A 19,543-nucleotide genomic window follows, 5' to 3' on the forward strand; every position below is an offset into this window, starting at 1 on the left:
TAAATTGTTAAAATATAGCTTAGAAAGATTTAGAGTTTTACATAAATGTAAAGACGTACTAAGGAAGAATATTCACTCTTGTCATCCATAGATTAAAAGTATACATATTTATATACACTCGTAGTGTTCTAAACTAGGTAGGTGATCAATTTCTATTAGGATACAAGATCAATGTGAACCCTATAATCCAGGATGTCAATGTGATCCCAATAATCCAGGATATCAATGTAATCCCTATAATCCAGGAAGTTATATACATTTGTAACACTCCCCCTCAAGCTAGAGTATAAATATCAATCATACCCAGCTTGTTACAAAGATAATCAACTCAAATCCCACTCAGAGCCTTTGTAAAGATATCTCCCAACTGTTCTCCAGTCTTCATGTACCCAGTGAAAATCGGACCTTGTTGTAGTTTCTCACGAACAAAATGGCAATCGATCTCAATGTGTTTCGTTCGTTCATGGAACACTGGATTAGATGCAATATGAAAAGCCGCTTGGTTATCACACCATAATTTCGCTAGTACTGAAGTTTCAAGGCCTATTTCAATCAGGAACTGATATATCCACATTATTTCACAAACAGCTTGTGCCATAGCCTTATATTCCGACTCTGCACTTGATCATGACACGACATTCTGCTTCTTGCTCTTCCATGATACTAAATTTCCTCCGACAAAGACACAATGGCCTGATGTGGATCTTCTATCTACCTTGGAACCTACCCAATCTGCATCTGAGAAACATTCAATATGAGAGTGACTATGATTGGCATATAATATACCACATCCAGGGGATCTTTTCAAATCACACAAGATCTGCTCCAAAGCCGCCCAATGATGAACTGTTGGGGAGGCCATAAACTGACTGACAACACTTACTGAATATGCAATATCTAGACGAGTCACCGTAAGATAGTTCAACTTCCCGACCAATCTTCTATATTTCTTAGGATCTCCAAATAGTTCACCATCTTTCGTAAGCTGCATATTAGGAACCATCAGAGCACTACATGGCTTTGCCCCGAATTTCCCTGTCTCAGTTAATAAGTCGAGCACATATTTCCTCTGAGAGAGGCTCGTTTGCTCCTTGTAACTTCAACCCCCAAGAAATACTTCAATATCTCTAAGTCTTTTGTATGGAACTGGGTATGGAGAAAAGACTTAAGAGATGTGATGCCCACATTATCACTCCCAGTAATAACAATATCATCCACATACACAACTAGAAGAATGATGCGAGCTTCAGACCGTTTGTAGAAAACAGAATGGTCAGTTTTACATTTCAGCATACCAAATCTCTCAACAGCCTGACTAAACTTTCTAAACCAAGCACAAGGACTTTGTTTTAAACCATACAGAGATTTGCGAAGATAACATACTTTCCCATACTCCCCCTAAGCAACAAACCTAGGAGGTTGCTCCATATATACCTCTTCCTAAAGATCGTCGTGAAGAAAAGCATTCTTGATGTCTAGCTGATGCAAAGGTCAATCATAAGTAGCTGCCATAGAGATAAACAACCGAATAAAGGTGAACTTAGACACAAGGGAAAAAGTATCAGAATAATCAACTCCGTAGGTCTGAGCATAACCTTTAGCAACCCGACGAGCTTTTAACCGAGCAACTAACCCATCTGGATTAACTTTAACTGTAAACACCCATTTACATCCAATTGTCTGTTTCCCTGAAGGTAAATCTACCAATTTCCAAGTACCATTGTCAGCTAAGGCATTCATTTCCTTTCTCATTGCATTACGCCAACCAAGATGAGAAAGGTCTTCATGAACAGTTTTAAGGATAGTAATAGAATCAAGGAAAGTAATAAAGGAACATGATGAATGTGACAAATGATCATAAAAAACACAAGAAGAAACAGGATACGTACACTGTCGCTTACCTTTTCGCAATACAATATGAAGATCATCATTTAAAACTGGATCGGATGACGAAGAAGTTGGTGTCGGACATGAAACAGGAGGAGGTGGACGACGAGAGTTATTTCCTCTTTTGTAAGCAAGGAGTATGGATCAGTCAAAATGTGAGGTTCAGTTGAAGCTGGTAAACAAATCAACAACAGATCCATTTTCAGTTTTCCACCGAATATGTTGTTAGAGCCACATTTATAAATACATTGAAGGTAGTGCTTTAATTTAAGTAGCAAGTAGAAAATAAAACCAAATTTCTAACTATTTGATTTTACATGAACATGAACATTAAAATTAGACCATTACTCTTTTTTCCTCCAATGAAGTTTATATCATATGGAACAAATTTAAATAATTTCAACATAGAACTCCATATAGTTTAGTATCATGCCAACAACTTTTTGCAATACCACAAATATTTTGCAAATTGCAAGTCGTAAAGAGTTTAATTGCCACAAAATTCATATCAAAATGTTTTTGCATCCTCATCACAAATAAGTCATGACATATAAAGGTCCCATTATTAAAAGTACTACTAGAGAACTTAACTTTTCTCAAACAAATATTATTATTTCATCAATGTTGTAATGACCACCTGCTATTGTGGCATGGCAGAGAATGACAAAATGTGCCTTCAAGTCCTCAAAATAACAAAGAAACTTGCATGTCTATGTTAAGATATATTAGGAAAATAGGAATATTATTTCCTGGATTGACTGTTAAGATATATTAAGAAAATAGAGATGGTATTACCTAGATTGATTTGTGTAAATATGGTAGACTAATATTGTGTGTATATCCTTGATTATTTAGAATCAATTCTTTCCTAATTCATGTAACTTGCACATTGTATAAATTCTCATCTTGCTTGGGGAAATAATCAAGCAACATATTTCACAAACACTGTTGTTTCATGGTATCAGAGCCAACCTGGTTCTTGGCCTTCTTCTTCTTCTAAATCCATCTATTTCAGAAACCTTATAACATATCTTTAAAGGAGGCGCTCCTCTGTGCTTTTGGGGAGTTTATTTCTTGATTCTCCTGGTTCGTTGGCATCTTCTGGTTCTTCTCAGGCGATCGGTTTCCTCCAGTTCTTCCTTCTTGTTGGTGATTCAACTCTGACAGAGGGTGTTTCTACCGTTTTGGATTTATCTCTCACTTCTCTTGATTACAATGGCAGAAGCATCAAAATCAACTGTTCAGGCAAGAAATCAACAAGGATAGAGCGGTTCTCGAAAGGGAAAAGGAAAGGGATCTAGACCACATTGCACCTATTGTGACAAGAATGGCCACAACCGAGACACTTGTTGGGCTTTGCATGGGAGGCCACCACGTCAATCTTCTAATCAATCCACCGCTCATGTGGCTCAAGCAACTGGAGATGGACTCCTTCCTTTACCCGATGCTAAAGACCAACAACCCAACTCCATTACATTGTCTGGGGCTGATTACAATAAGTATCTTCAATATCAAGTTGTCAAGCAACAGTCATCCTCATCTGGCGCCTCCCAAACTGGTAATTCCTTTGCCTATCTGAGCAGGACCTCCTCCACTGGCCCATGGATTTTGGATTCCGGAGCATCTGACCACATTTCTGGTAATAAAAATCTTTTATCTCAAATTACCTCTTCTCCCACTTTATCAAAAATTACTCTTGCTAATGGTTCACAGACTATGGTCAAAGGGATAGGAGAAGCTCGATCACTTCCTTCCATTTCTTTAAACTCAATATTATTCGTCCCTGAATGTCCATATAATCTGATTTCTATTAGTAAGTTAACCAAATATCTTAACTATTCTGTCACCTTTTTTGCTGACCCTGTTGTGGTGCAGGATCGGAACACAGGTCAGACGATTGGAACAAGACATGAATCACATGGACTGTACCACCTCTCCGATCCAAATCCGCCAATTGCCTTCACCTCCGCTGCATCTACCGACATTCTTCATAGCCGCCTTGGTCATCCAAGTCTTGCCAAATTTCAGAAATTAGTACCTAGTATGTCTACATTATCTTCTTTTAATTGTGAGTCATGTCAACTTGGAAAACAAACTAGAGTTTCCTTTCCCAAGCGAGTCAATAATAGGGTCATCTCAATGTTTGACATTGTTCACACAGACATCTGGGTTCCTAGTCATATCAGTTCAACTTTGGGTTTCTATTATTTTGTTACTTTTATAGATGACTATTCTCGTAATACTTGGGTATTTTTAATGAAAACTCGCTCTAAGTTATTTTCTATCTTTTGGAATTTTTGTGCTGAGATTCGTAATCAATTTGGTGTTTCTATTAAGATTTTGCATAGTGATAATGCTAGGGAATATCTATCTTCTCCCTTTACTAAGTATATGTCTTCTCAGGGTATTATTCACCACACCTCATGTGCCCATACTCCTCAGCAGAATGGGGTCGCTGAACTCAAAAATCGTCATCTTATTGAAACAACCTGTACTGTACTTATACATCATCATGTTCCTCTTCGATTTTGGGGGGATGCAATTCTCACCGCCTATTACTTGATTAATCGTATGCCTTCTTCTGTCTTGCAACATAAGAGTCCTCACTACATTCTGTTTCCTGGTAAAGACCCATACCCAATACATTTATGGGTGTTTGGTTGCATTTGCTTTGTTCATGATCACACTCCAAGCAAAGACAAATTACAGCCTAAATCCTTTAAGTGTATCTTCTTAGGATATTCTCTTCTCCAAAAAGGTTACTGTTGCTATGACCCAACCACCAACAAATATTTTGTTTCTGCAGATGTAACTTTCTTTGAAACATCTCCATACTTTTCTGAAAACACCGTTAATAGCAATCTTATCCCTGCCACCTTACCTATCCCTATCCCTCTTTCCTCGTCGATGGATCGTCCTCCTCTCCAAGTTTATTCTCGTCGTCCTCGTCCTCCTACTAATCCCAATGGTACTTCCCTTCTTGATATAGGTACCTCGATCAATCCTGATGACCTATCTCCTGTTCCTCTGTCGCCTGCTCTGGTCATGCCTCCTGCAGACAAGGGAACTCCTCCACTTGCCCTTCGCAAAGGTATTCTATCTTCTCGAAACCCACATCCTATTTATAATTTTCTTAGTTATGATAGTTTATCTCCATTTTATTCTGCCTTTATTTCAAACCTGTCTTCTATCCCTATACCTAACACTGTTAGCGAGGCAATGGCACATCCAAGGTGGAGAGTTACCATGATGAGGAGATGATTGCTCTCGATCATAATGGTACTTGGGAGTTGGTTTCCTTACCGTCAGGCAAGACTATTGTTGGGTATCGTTGGGTTTACACTGTTAAGATTGGTCCTGATGATTGCTCTCGATCATAATGGCACTTGGGAGTTGGTTTCCTTACCGCCAAGCAAGACTGTTGTTGGGTATCGTTGGGTTTACACTGTTAAGATTGGTCCTAATGGCAAAGTTGATCGGATGAAGACTCGCCTTGTTACAAAGGGGTACAGTCAAATCTATGGGCTCGACAACAATGATACCTTCTCTCTTGTTGCTAAGATTACTTCGGTACACCTCCTTATCTCTTTAGCGGCCATGTATCAATGGCCTCTTCATCAATTGGATATCAAAAATGCCTTCTTGTATGATAAACTTGCCGAGGAAGTGTATATGGAGCAACCGCCAGGGTTTGTCGCTCAGGGGGAGTCAGGATTGGTGTGTCGTCTACGCCGGTTTTTATATGGTCTCAAGCAGTCACCTACAGCATAGTTTGGACAGTTCAGTTCTGTGATTCAACAGTTTGGGATGTCGCGAAGTATAGCTGATCATTCAGTATTTTTCCGCCGTAATAATCATGGTAAATTTATATACTTGGTTATCTATGTTGATGACATTGTCATAACAGGTAATGACCAAGATGGCATTTCTCAACTGAAGCAGCATCTGTTTAGCCACTTTCAAACCAAGGACTTGGGGAAGCTAAAGTATTTTCTGGGGATTGAGGTAGCACAGTCTAAGGTTGGTATTGCTATATCACAAAGGAAGTATGCCTTGGACATTCTTGAGGAGACAGGTATGTTAGACTGTAAGCCTGTAGATTCTCCTATGGATCCCAATGTCAAACTTGTTCCTGGACAGGGGGAGCCATTAGAAGACCTTGGAAGGTATCGAAAATTGGTTAGTAAGCTGAATTAGCTCACGATCACCAGACCAAATATCTCCTTTGCAGTTAGTGTGGTTAGCCAATTTCTCCAGGCTGGTCATTGGGACGCAACAGTTCGCATTCTCAAGTATATTAAAGGAGCTCCAAGACAAGGCTTGCTATATGAAAATAAGGGTCATTCTCAAATTGTTGGGTATTCTAATGCTGATTGGGCTAGGTCTCCATCAAATAGATGATCTACTTCTAGATACTGTATCATGATTGGAGGTAATCTAATATCTTGGAAGAGTAAGAAGCAAGATGTAGTAGCTAGATCAAGTGCAGAGGCAAAATATCGGGCTATGGCTCTCGCGACTTGTGAGCTCATCTGGTTGAAACAACTTCTTCAAGAATTGGGGTGTAGTGAAGTGAAGCAGATGAAACTAATACGCGAAAATTAAGCTGCTCTGCATATTGCCTCAAATCCAGTCTTTTACAAAAGAACAAAGCATATAGAGGTTGATTGTCATTTTATCCGACAGAAGATTGAATCCAGATACATTGTCACCAGTTTTGTCAACTCAAATGACCAACTAGCAAATGTTCTTACTAAGTCTCTCAAAGGTTCCCGAATCGGATACATTTGTAACAAACTTGGAACATATGACATATATACTCCAGCTTGAGGGGGAGTGTTAATACATATTAGGAAAATAGAGATATTATTTCCTAGATTGACTATTAAGATATATTAGGAAAATAGAGATAGTATTTCCTAGATCGATTTGTGTAAATATGGTAGACTAATATTGTGTGTATATCCTTGATTATTTAGGATCAATTCTTTCTTAATTCATGTAACTTGTACATTGTATAAATTCTCATCTTGCTTGGGGAAATAATCAAGCAACATATTTCACAAACACTGTTGTTTCAGTCTAAATATGTCCTAAACGTTTTAACTCTTATGACAGGACCCAAAACACATAGTCCCACACTCAATCAGTTGAACACATTAAGATGTGAACAAGGTAAATATGTACCTATTAATCATGACAAACAAATATTTTAACAGCTACAAATAAATAGAAGAGACAAAAAATGTTGGAAATCAGAAAACAGTACGGTTCACATGATTCCAACAGATTTATATGACAAATAAACCAAATTAGTAGTGACATCTTTAAATGATCACTGCCTAAAATTGTGTAATCTTATCACCATATTGAGCAACTTACCATTTTGGATCTTGAACTTAATAAAGATACACAATAATAGCTAGTATGTGTTACATTAAAGTTCGTGGGTCATAAAATTTTCTTAAAACGGACAAATAATTTGTGAAATTTATCATTCTACACCAAATCTTGTAATTCAATCATGCATACTGAGTAGGATTCATTTTCATATTATTTTTAATGAATGAGAAAGAAAATTAGGTTAGTCAAAACCTTGCAATTGAGATAAGACTTGCTCGACTTCTGCCGTTTGATCATAACAATTTTCAATGCCACTTCATGATTCCTGATACGCGAACTATATTTTGCAAATTTCACTCTCAAGTTCCTGCAACAAAAGCAGTCCAAACAACAAAACAACATTTGGCACATGACAACAACTCAACTAAGTAGTAATGTTGAACACTAACGGGGACAATGAAACACAAAAACAGTAGGAAAAGTTCTTTTACATGAACGAAATATGGAAAAATTCAAGTCTTCTTTGACCAAGGCGTTAAAAACAAATGAAAAGAATCTCTAGCCGCAACAACTGAATCAAAGGCAATGAAGCACCTATTCCAGCATCAAAAATGTATTTGCATAATAGAAACATGGACATTAGAAATATTTCATCATCAAAAAGCATTTACAAATTAGAACTATATTTGTAATTACATGCTGAAGTTCCTACAACAAAAGCATTTACAAATTAGAACTATATTTGTAATTACATGCTGAAGTTCCTGCAACAAAAGCAGTCCAAACAACAAAGCTCAGACTAAAACCAACTATCAATTAGTAAGCAACATCACCACATTTGGCACATGACAACAACTCAGCTAGGGACACTGAAACTCAAAACAGTAGGAAAAGTTCTTTCCGAAATTTGGAAAATTCAAGTGTTCTTTGACCGAGGCACTAAGAAAAAGTGAAAAGAATCTCTACCTGGAACATATAAATCAAAGACAATGAAGCATCTATTCTAGCATCAAAAATGCATTTACATCTTAGAAATAATATAGAGATGGAATTTGACACAATACCTTCTCAGTCTTTATGATGGATACCGCAAGGTTGCCTACATGTTTGAGGGGAGTTGAGCCCTCGAGAAGTTGTAACTTTCCATCAAAATATGAAGGTATCTCACCGGACTCCGTTTTTGGACTTTGCAAAAGAGGAACCTACACATGCAAACCAATAGTTAACAATGTAGTATTTGTGACTGAAAAATGATCATCATAAAGTGTTAATACTAAAGCTAAGCTCTTAAGATAGAGACACCCAACAGTGGACACAACAGTCTTTCAATTAAAGAAGTTTGCTAAGTGTTTTTGGTGGATTTCAGGACTCTTACTATGTCCTGATTTCTTTAGTTTTTATTTTCTAACCCATTCATAAATAGATAAAACTATATAGTATTTAATCACTAACATAAAATTTGTTGCAACATTGATGCTTAGATGTAGCTCTGTGTAACAAGAATGCACAGCTACAAAGCAAAAGCATCCCTCACACTGAGGAAGGGGAATAGCAGGAACAGTGCAGTGCCCATGCCTGAAAGCATACCGAACTGAATCTTCTGTGCCAATAGATTTTGACCTTATCTTGAGTGTACGGGATCGGCCACCTTCCTCATTATCATGGATACTTGCATCAGCATCACCATTGCAATCAGCAACCTCAAAAACCATATTTTCAAGTTGAGAACCAATAGGACAACATTCAGGCACCTGATTCTATACACAATTAGTAAAAATGACATTTAAACTTCCAATAATTACGCAAAGGGATGGCAAAAGTAAAGCACACTAACCCCAAATACAATTCTCAATTCCCTTTTCTGAGTTCGAAACTCTTGATTGAAAATGACTTCATTATCACATAAAATTTTAATTGATACTGCAAGGCAAGAAATGTTAGAATGCAATCACTGGACAAACCTAAATCCATTGATACAATTAACGATTGTAACATTCGATTGTTCATGATTATGTTCTCAGCATTCTAAAAATTTTCGTTGATACAATTAACGATTGTAACACTTAACTTTTCATGATCAGTCAAATTACCCACAAGAAGCAAAATCTAAAGATTTTTCCTTTTTAGATAGACAAATGAAACCAAAAGCTACAAAGTAATGAGTGACTAAGAATTTTCCATCAACCAATGTCTACATCCTTGAAATTACAGTACACAACTAAAATATGAGATAACCAGTACTAGATAGCACTAAGCTTTTAATATGTTACTATTTCACTAGACTAATATTGGGCTTTAGTAATAAAAGAATATCATCTTCTTTTTCGGCCTGGCAAGTAAATATCCAAACAAAAAAATGCAGTCAGATAAAGACACAAACTACTTTTTCCGTAACCAACCGTTACTTTCAAGAGGCCACTAAGGTCAACACATCCATAATCGTCCTCCTATGTTTACAAACTTTTTCAGGACATTCAGATCATGTAACAAACAAAAATGGTAAACTCTAGATGCAGTAGAACCTCAAAGCACAATTATAGTATTAGTTTATCATGCATAAGATGTCAGATAAGCAATAAGAACAGGCTGATGCACATCATGTTGTCGTATAAGGAACAGGAATTTGATTAACTCTTTGAACTTTTGAACATTACTAACTTGGACACATATACTTTCAGATGGGCCTTCAGGGTGTCTTTGTTACATTATATTGCACAGCATTAAAACTTTAATATTACATGGCCAAGTTACAGACTCATTGTGACCTTAATCGGCCCACAATACAGTCCCAAATGCACTAATGTGAATGGGAAGTGGGAGTTGGGACATACTGTATTAGCAAAATTAGAACTCCCATACTGTATTAGCAGTCATTAAAGAACCAATGTGTTAAAGATGAATGAATTATCTGTCAAAAATACAATCCTAATATAGGAAATATTCTGACCTTACGCTTTATGCCCAATTGATCTTCAAATCGAAATCCATCCAAGTTCAATTCAGCTTCCAAACCTTTGTTCACGTGATTACTATATGAATCAAACATCTGGAAGAAATGAATGGTTAAATAGGTTAGCCAGTATACCTTAAACCACTCTCAAAAGCTATACAAGTTTCCAATTATCTAACTTAAAAGATAATACATTTGTTTGATTGTTGCAGGTTGAGCCATAAAAATATTTCTTTAATTGTTATGATGAAGTACCTTAATATTCCATAAAGTGTTCTAAATCTCGAATTATGCTAAAAGGAAATTAATAATATCATGTTTCAGCATTGAATTCAAAGATTAACAAATGTATTATGCTAAAAGGAAATTAATAACATCGAGTTTCTGCACTGAAATCAAACATTAATAGTATACACTAAGTACCACGGGTTAAATGAAAATACATTGTGAAATACCATATGCAATATTAAGGAATCTACCCCATTGATGCAATTGATATGCTTAGGTTGTCAAATAACATATAATTATCTGTATAATCAATAGTGTTCTCAGTACAATATATACAATGTCAATATATAAGAATTAACTTTAAACTGAGTTCAGCTAAGCCCCTCCTTTATAAGATTAATCTTTGAGACTAATGATTTGTCATCCAGTTTGCTTCATTAATCTACAATATACTTAATTACAATCGTAAGATATTACAAGTTTTCTAAAATAAGTCTAGCCATGAAAATTATAACATCCCCAAAATACCTCATATTTAAGCTGCTTAACCATAGAGCCTGGAAGCAAATTGTTCCCAAAATTTGGTGATTGGATAGTGACATGCTTTAAAGATCCAAGAATAACTGATACATATATATAAATCATATATAAACATAAAAGTACATTGGCAAGATGATGTTAGAAAAAAGATTGAAACAGGTTCTAGATGCAAATCTGTTAAGATCACTGGAATACCTAGACATGGAATTGAAACTAACACCAATTCATCTTGTGGAGATATTACCAAGGTAGTCTAATAATGTGGCTGGATCTTGTCCAACTCATAGCTTTCAATCAGAATATCCTGTAGAAATAGGATAACTTAAACAAGGAGCTAATGCACACCAAAAACATATTAACACTATTTAAATAAGAGGCACTTCTTTAAAAGGGCACATAAAAGATACTCATGTGTGAACTCATACCTCAATATTAAGAGTCAATTTATCAGCTGAAAGGTGTATCTTGAACTTGTCTACATGAATATTAACACTCGTGCTTGCATAAAGTTTGACTATCACCCCATAACAGATGCAAATGGAATCCGATTATCATAGATGTCGTAGCACGCAATGGATAAAGGTGGAAAGCACGAACCAACTATGTGGAAAATGGTCATTTTATGAGAAAAGGGGGAATATAAAAGGTTATTAAGTCTAATTAAAAATGCTAGTTAAGGGAAAAATAATAAGATGAGGAAACTCCCTAAGAAGAATTAAAATATGCATGATAATTGATGTGAAAGGTAAATAGAATTATTAAGCACTTACTTAAACCAAAAGTTTAAGCTTATAGGTTTAGGCCCAACGATAATATTTAAGCTGTAAAGTCTCACCATGCATAATGTAGGTTAAAAGATGAAAAGATGATGTTTTACTAGTCATTAATCCTATTTAGAGACTGTATTGAGATTGAGTGGATGATAAAGAGTATCATACTTAATTCTAGGAATGAGTCAATAAAATTGCTTTTCGTCTGTCTACAATACGCCTAGGATGGGAAATTGTGCAATTCATTCTTATGCAATAAAGGAAGCATCTTGTGATAACTTATTTGGGCTACTTATCATCCCTTATTTTGTACTCTAGGCTTAAGACTAGCAAAGAATAATGTTATCCGAAGTTTCTTCAAAATTTTGTGTGAATGAGTTATCTCAGCCAGAAGATGGAAATGATTTTACTGTGAGTTTCATGAACAAAAAAATTGATAACTGATTCGTTAAAAGTTTTCTTACCGAACACAGAACTTTGGGCTCTGTTTACAACTCAACAATCTCCAATTTCCAACCTTAGAAGATCCCTTAACTACCACCTGTCTCTCACAACTCTTACAGCTTGACTGAGGCCAAAGCACAAAATTTCATCATATGAGGTTATATAATCATAAAAGACAAGAAACGATATCATATTAAACTGCAATGAACAAAAAGAGCTAAGAATCTTTTGTATCACTTGGAAGGTGAAATAAAAACCTATGCATCCCAACATTCTGAAGAAGTTTGGTAACTTGCACCCGAATTCAAATATATATAAACCTTGATACCCTTTCGTAGAAGTAGGTGGTCCATTAGCTGTGTATATGTTGATACTCTTTTGAAGATTCTTCCTTTCACCTTTGAATCCGACTTCCATGATCATCTCTAAATTATTCTTAACAATGTACTTTTGGTCCAACTTCTTTGAAGCACTAGAAGAAACAGCATTGGTAGGCCAAACAACAACCACAATTTCTCTAAGAGGTACTTCTCCATCTTTTGCACTGAAAGGTAATGCCTGAAACAAAAACTAATTAGTTGTGATTAAATATCTTGATGGAAGAGAAAAGAAAGGGATTGAGTTTTTGTTCCTCAGGCTAAGTGCCAAAAGAAATGGAGAATATGTTTACATATATACAAGCTGTGACATTCTATATTTATGAATTTCTAGATAACTTAATCATTGTTCTCATCCTTGCTAAACCAAAATAAGAGAAGTTTGATGAATACAGACCCCATCAACATCTAATTTTTTGACATTGTGTTGCGTTCAACAAGTCAATCAAAGCAGGAGTTTTTTGACGTTGCTTCTCTAGTTGCAATTCCCAATCAATATTGTCCATACATACACACTAATGCCAATGACAAAAAAAAAAAAAAAAAAAAAAAAAAAAAACACTTACTCTCAAGTAAAATTTACAAATATCAAAGAAATAGGGATGTACGCAGCAATAAAGACAAAATTGAAACTAAATGGAAAACCTTTCCAAAATCAATTATGCTAATAGGTGACGATGAGGAGCCAAAAATATCCAAGCTGACAGTCCCATTGTTCTCCATGAGGACACATCCTTCCTTATCCATGAGACCTATTGGCCTTTCAGACCATAAAAGATATTAGACATCACATGTTTGTGAAACAAAAAGTACAAGGATTATATTTATACGCTAAAAATATAACTTTTATAGCCACAAATGCACAAGATGGCAAACCTGCATATAATTCGAGCATCACCTATTAGAAATGTACAAAATGGAGGGTGAAATTTATCAGAATTTGCAAGAAGATTAAATAATGTAAACACGCCAATAATATGTTTGTTCTATTACGAAATGATAAAAAGAAAACTAATAGTCATGTTCTATAAGTCCAAGAGTCTTAAAACCATTTCCTACCAGCAGCATCCCCTTGAAGACCAAATATTCCATTGTTGCATAAATATTGTTGTTATGAACTCCAGCACATGCTCCCTTGAAAACCTTAACTCTTTGACCTCATTTCCATGTTAAACCCTTTCTCTTTAGTACTTGGTGCACCCTTGAAACTATAGTTGAATAATATATATATGATATGTCATCAGATAGAAACAGCAAGTAAACAAACAAATCAACAACAAAAGAATAAAAAAGAGACCCAAGGAATTGAACAAAGTATATGAAAAGCAAACTATGCAAAATGGAAAATAATGTTATGTAAGTTAAATTCCTTATCAATCAAAGCCTACCATCAGATGAAATGCCCGGTGACTTTTTGTTTTTGGGGCTAATGTTAAAAATTGGTTGATCTGCTCCAACGTTATTTTCTTCATCATAATGATCATGCATCTGCAAAAGCCAGTCTTGATATTCCTTTTCCAGTTGCAAAGGAGTTAACAGTTTTCCAGCTCTACAAATTTCAACATTGAAATCGGCAAATTTGGAAATTATAACATTGGGAAGATAGTGTAACAATTCAAACAAACTAATTAAAACTAGCCCCATATTTACAATTTGCAAATAAGAATTACCTTTGTCTTCTTACAAGTAATAACACCAAAATTCTTCAAAGCTATGGTAAACGGGTTCTGGTGTGCTAAATCAATATGTTAAATCATCGTCATTTGACAAAAAAAAATCAACACAAAAAGAGTATACAATTACTTCACCACATCCAAAAACTGAATTTAGAATTATTTTAGTTTAGTTGCAATGTCAGTAACCATCTTTGAAAATCTTGGTGAGAGAGAATTGAACATTGCAGGCATATGCTGAGAGTAGAAACAACTAGTAATAAGAAATGTTTTTTCCAAATTAATATTTAGAAAACATTAGCTTTTAAAGATACGCTAATCTGCCCCAATACATAAAATAACTTTGGTAATGAGGGCTTAGCAAATCACAATCAAACAAAACTGTAGAAAAGACAGGTTGCAGCATGAGATGGTACAAACACATGGAAATTTCACTACATTCCTTACCTTAGAAGGTGTCGGATTAAAACTATCATTAGTATCTACAACCAAACAGGTTTTGTAGAACATGCCTTATATGAGAGGAAAACAAATCACATCCCAGTGACTGGAAAGTACATGGATAGTAGTGACTTAAAAAATATTCAATTACCCTACCAATGAAGCATTTTGCTCTTGAGCAACATCTCTTCAGTAGGTGAGCCTTATCTCCCTTTTTCTGCCTCAAATCCATAAAAGAAAAGCCATGCCTGGTGTAAATCACATAATTACCTTGGGAATTTATATTAAGTGGCAGATGATATATTAACATTGACCACATTGTGGATGTATGTCCACATAGGGTAGAATTTGAGGTGAGTCATTATGTGATTAAAACAATTGCATTTTCACAACTTAGCACAATCAACTTCTTTTGAATTCATAGGATTTAGAACTTACCCAGCGAGCATTTGGAAAAAGACGACCAAGATGACAGATAGCAACACGACTGAAAGTTTCATAGTTTTCAGGAACTCCCGTCCTTTAGAATTTAACTTCTCTATAATCATTTCAATGCTCTCTCCCCCCTGTATTCAACAATTTCAGAATTTATCTAGCATGCAGAAAAGAGTTGTGCTCTGTATGGCACATACCTCTGTAACTGGAAAATAAACACATTTTAAGCGTGCATTTGCTTCTTGAGATGTCCATGAACCTGACAAATACCAATTCTTAAGATATTAAAATCTACCAAAGATTGCATTTTGTTGACAATTGATATGCCATTGAAAATCATGATAAAAGAACTGCAATTGCTACCAGGACTTTTGGCTGTAGAACAACCAAGTTTAAGGGAAACGTTAAGTTGCAAAACAAACATTGCATGAATGCATGTTCGTTATTGCAGCCTGCCCACCTGCAATTTCGGCTAAGTCAACACCATTAACCTACAAAGACGAAATTCCTTTTTTGTTAATTTCTTTTTTATTTAAAGAACCATAAAAAAAAATTATATTAATAACATAAATAGAGACAAAGCTGCATTCCAATCTCTGACTTTTGTAATTCCTTCTCATGACTTGTAAAATTTGCTTTAAATAATCCCAAGTACTTTGGTGTATGTATACCAATCACTTGAAGTATTGGGAAGAAATTCAGCAAGTAAAATAACAGTAACAAGTTAAACCTGGAGTTAAATTGGTGTGGTGGTCTTCCCCATCTTAGACACTTCATCGCACTTCACATCAACAAGGATAATATGAGAAATAATAATTATTAATATCTAAAAAGATTTGCATATTGATAATGTCTACAATGGCCAACCGAATTGTCGTGATAATGAATTAAAAAAAAAAAAAATAGCTTTTTTACATAAAAAAGAAAAAAGAAGAGAGCTAGATAGGTAAAAAATGAGAAATAATAATAGGAAAAAATAGAAACATTCTTATTATTAAATCAGACATTGAGGGGAGACAGGAATTTTACAAGTGAATAATCCAATTTATTTTCCCCAAAATAACTACTAACTATGATCCAGAAGCAGTAGATAAAAGCAAAACAAGATGAATATGATAATTCTCTACAGAAACCTCATCAATTAGCTAAACTTCCAATTCTGAGGTGAGAACCTAAGGTAAAGCCTTACACCATCAGCAATAATCTTTAAAATGCCTCAGTCCAGTAAGCAAATATACATCAATTTGAATCCCCTTAAAGAAGTAAAACCGGCATACTTCTCTTGAAAAAACAATTTCAGTAAAACATTTAATGCTTTGTCAATCTTTATTACAATTTATTTATTGATTATTCGAAAAAGCTTAGACTTCCATATAAATCCTTCACTATTATATATCCCCCTTAAAGAAGTGAAACTGGCATACTTCGAGTAAAAAACAATTTCAGTAAAACATTTAATGCTTTGTCAATCTTTATTACATTTTATTTATTGATTATTCGGAAAAACTTAGACTTCCATATAAATCCTTCACTATTATATATAAACTAAAAGAAAACTAAAAAACTCTCAAGTCACCTTAACTCTTTTGTTTGGTCAGTTCTTTGTCTCCTTTTGAGTCATTTGGAAACTAGGATACATGGAGAAGATTCAAACTCCTAGAAGAACATGAATGATTTCCCTATGTGTAAGAATCACCAATTTGTATATTTGATACGTATTCTTATATTTACTTCCTTCTTTATCATCCAAAAAGAAACTTATTTTTGTTACTGCCATATTTTGAACTTTCTATTTCCTAAACCATGGTACTGTATTTGCCAAAAACACCTCCTTCTTTTATGTTCAAACACTTAATAAATTTGTAGTGTACTCTATTCACATGCCAGAAAAGGAAAAAGAAAAACAAATAGAGTTGCCAAGCATTACATGCAGTAAACCCTTAAAATAAATTCAAGCACCAAGAAAAATTCCTATATGTTGGGTGTACCTATTAGGTCATAGTCAACATAACATGGAATTAAATTTGTCAAGCAAAGAAACACTATAACGACAAGGAAAATGAATATATACATGTTTGTACTAGCCAAGGATTCACACAACATTTCTTTTATAGGCATTCTCTAAAAAGTCTCAAATGCTAGGAACCCGCCTTAAGCATCCTCACTATGCAGTCTAAGAAGACAAAACGAAGCAAACCTTTATCAATAGTTGTGTGACATCCTTCATCGTGCATACATACTCCTCTGTCAAATTTTCAACATAAACACCAGATTTGACATCTTCTCTTATCTGGAAGGAGAAGCAAAACAGGGTCAAGGAAAACTGAATTTATGTAGGTCTTTTACTGGATGTGAGTGCTTCCGTTACCTGAAGATTTCTTTGGCTTGGATCCAGCAAATCTGTGATTTGTTCGTTGTAAATCTGCAATAATATGTGGATATATTAGGACATGCAACATTAAATTTCACAAGACCAAAAGGGATACTGTCCAGTCACAAAACCTCAAGAAAAGAACAACGACATTGGTAATTTAGCTGCTTTTCAGCATGCTTGATTTGTTCCTACAAAGAAAGTACAAGGGTTTGATATCATGAAAATGCAAAGGATTAATACCTCGACAAGTTGAATCCTGAAATAGTTGAACCTCACCTCATTTATGCGGGAAAAGAGTCGCGCAAAAATACAGGGAGTTAAGCCTTGTTGATCACTTGATAAGTTCTCTTCCAACAAGGCGTTAGCTGGTCCCCACATGGTATAAGTCTTTCCACTCCCTGTCTGGTGTAATCAATTTTCAGATACATGAAGAAAGCTAATGGGATAATTACATGTAAAATAAGGTATGAGTGGAGAGGAATCAAAAGCAAAATAAAAGGTACCTGCCCATAGGCAAACACTGAACTGTTAAATCCAGCTAAACAATTTTCAATGAGAGGGAGTCCAACATGCTGGAAAAAATCCAGCTGCAAAACAAACCTATATTTGAGCACCTTATGGTAATAATGCAAATAGTCAAGTAGAAAAGAGATAATACCGGTGTCGAATCAATGTCAGCAACTAAATCAAATGTGAATGTCTGTCCATTGATTTTCAAAGCATCATTGCCAACTTACTGTAGCATCATCTCCCCTTGTTCCTCTTCCTCATTTACATGTCGTATTCGGACTATCACCTAATCCACACCATCCAAACTAGAGACATTAAAATCTACTCTGTATACAGTTGGGCAGTAAAACTACTTAATAACATTCAAGAATATCAGCAATATATAACCCAGTATTTATTTTTAACCATGTACGCAAATTTCCAATTTCTCTCTCTCTCTTCTAATACAGAACAAAAAAAAAAAAAAAAAAACTCAACAATTTCTCGCTTTTCCTTACAGTAACAAAACAGAAGCTTTACAATTTACATTTTCTCAAGCTTGAGTCACTTTTTCCCCAAATACTGTCAAAATTTAAAAAAGATAATATCAAATAACCAGTGAAAAGAAGAAGATCGATATAATTACTTGAACACCCGAGTCTGGGACCCCAACCATTACGTTCTCGGGAAGTGTATCAGTGGCAAGCTTGCGTCTGAATGGATTGGGCGAGCGTGGGGGCAGCGGACTCTTAATCTTGGAAGATGCCTGAGAAGGTGGAAGAAGTGAGTTCAGATCTGACGATGGAGCGTGGGGGCAGCGGACAATGACTTTAATTTTGAATTAGGGTTTGGAGACGACGAAAGTGGTGACTCACATGAGTGGGTCTCTCAAGATTGTATCTCTTGGCTGCATGAAGTGCTTCATTCCGATCAGTAAACTACAGAGAGAGAGAGTAGGGTTTGTTAATTTGGGCAAGATTGCTGAGATTGAGAGCGTTGGAGACAATTAGAAGAGGGGAGGAGAGAGAAATGTAGCCGTTAGAGAGGGGTAAACTTCTGAATTTTGTAAAAAGAGAATGAGAGTTGATTATTCACATTGTGGGGAATTTATACCCAGAAAAGGAATAAGAATGTGAGGATCGGAAAAAGGGAAAGGTTGTTTTAAAAGCGTGATAATCAAAAAAAGAAGAAGGTTTTGATAGATTTACAAGAGATGAAAAGAACATGGTCGCCTCAAAATAAGAGGGGATGCTCGTCAGATCTTGCTGTGTTGCACGTTTACGAGCGAGGGAAAAGTTGTTTTTATGTCCCTTATGCACATTAAAGGATGTGTTTGGTTGATTATTTTGTATAGGATTTTCTAAAAAACCCTCTAAGTTTACTAATTTAATTACACACTCCAATATATAAAAATTGTTAAAATGACAAAAACACTCTCACCATCTGTAGTGCCAAATTCCAGCCACCACCATTGGAATCTGGCCGAAAAATTGCGTTACGACACAGACCAATTGGATCTGTGTTGTAACGCGTTGATATGGCCTTTTTCCGACTAGATCTACTACGGATCTGGCCGAAAAAGATAAAATCTA

The 19,543-nt window shown here is 35.4% G+C and overlaps 1 protein-coding gene and 1 long non-coding RNA gene across 19 annotated transcripts; both read right to left on the bottom strand.

The window, feature by feature from the left end:
- Positions 1-15,348, bottom strand: LOC116136902. 18 transcript variants are annotated; one of them, XR_004129087.1, is made up of 20 exons: positions 15,286-15,348; positions 15,092-15,219; positions 14,810-14,901; positions 14,210-14,266; positions 13,928-14,088; positions 13,599-13,747; positions 13,416-13,437; positions 13,185-13,299; positions 12,937-13,054; positions 12,420-12,720; positions 12,183-12,286; positions 11,374-11,548; positions 11,144-11,252; positions 10,937-11,031; positions 10,178-10,276; positions 9,065-9,150; positions 8,683-8,981; positions 8,295-8,432; positions 7,483-7,597; positions 1-2,059 (listed from the first exon to the last, which is right to left on the bottom strand). It is a non-coding gene; the product is annotated as an uncharacterized LOC116136902 (long non-coding RNA). The 18 variants fall into 18 exon arrangements; XR_004129091.1 differs by having other exon boundaries at positions 1-1,505; positions 1,596-1,700; positions 1,902-2,059; positions 13,928-14,901; XR_004129086.1 differs by lacking the exon at positions 14,210-14,266.
- Positions 15,349-15,467: 119 nt separating this feature from the next.
- LOC116136901 (kinesin-like protein KIN-12A) lies at positions 15,468-19,207 on the bottom strand. Its single transcript, XM_031422566.1, has 8 exons — positions 18,598-19,207; positions 18,121-18,258; positions 17,966-18,049; positions 17,739-17,864; positions 17,591-17,650; positions 17,457-17,510; positions 17,286-17,378; positions 15,468-15,869 (listed from the first exon to the last, which is right to left on the bottom strand). Exons 4-8 carry the CDS (start codon positions 17,838-17,840, stop codon positions 15,825-15,827), a joined length of 354 nt encoding a protein of 117 aa, XP_031278426.1. The 5' UTR covers positions 17,841-17,864; positions 17,966-18,049; positions 18,121-18,258; positions 18,598-19,207; the 3' UTR covers positions 15,468-15,824.
- Positions 19,208-19,543: the final 336 nt, after the last annotated feature.

This window comes from Pistacia vera, unplaced genomic scaffold, assembly GCF_008641045.1.
Source record: "Pistacia vera cultivar Batoury unplaced genomic scaffold, PisVer_v2 Contig320, whole genome shotgun sequence".
Taxonomy (NCBI): domain Eukaryota; kingdom Viridiplantae; phylum Streptophyta; class Magnoliopsida; order Sapindales; family Anacardiaceae; genus Pistacia; species Pistacia vera.

What these genes read in the sequence shown, in the direction of transcription:
- LOC116136901 (XM_031422566.1), bottom strand. Translation starts at nt 17,840, where the DNA reads ATGTGGGGACCAGCTAACGCCTTGTTGGAAGAGAACTTATCAAGTGAT. An exon ending in TCTTTTCCCGCATAAATGAG is followed by an intron (nt 17,651 to 17,738) that starts GTGAGGTTCAAC and finishes CTTTCTTTGTAG; the next exon opens with GAACAAATCAAGCATGCTGA. An exon ending in CAAGCCAAAGAAATCTTCAG is followed by an intron (nt 17,379 to 17,456) that starts GTAACGGAAGCA and finishes TTCTCCTTCCAG; the next exon opens with ATAAGAGAAGATGTCAAATC.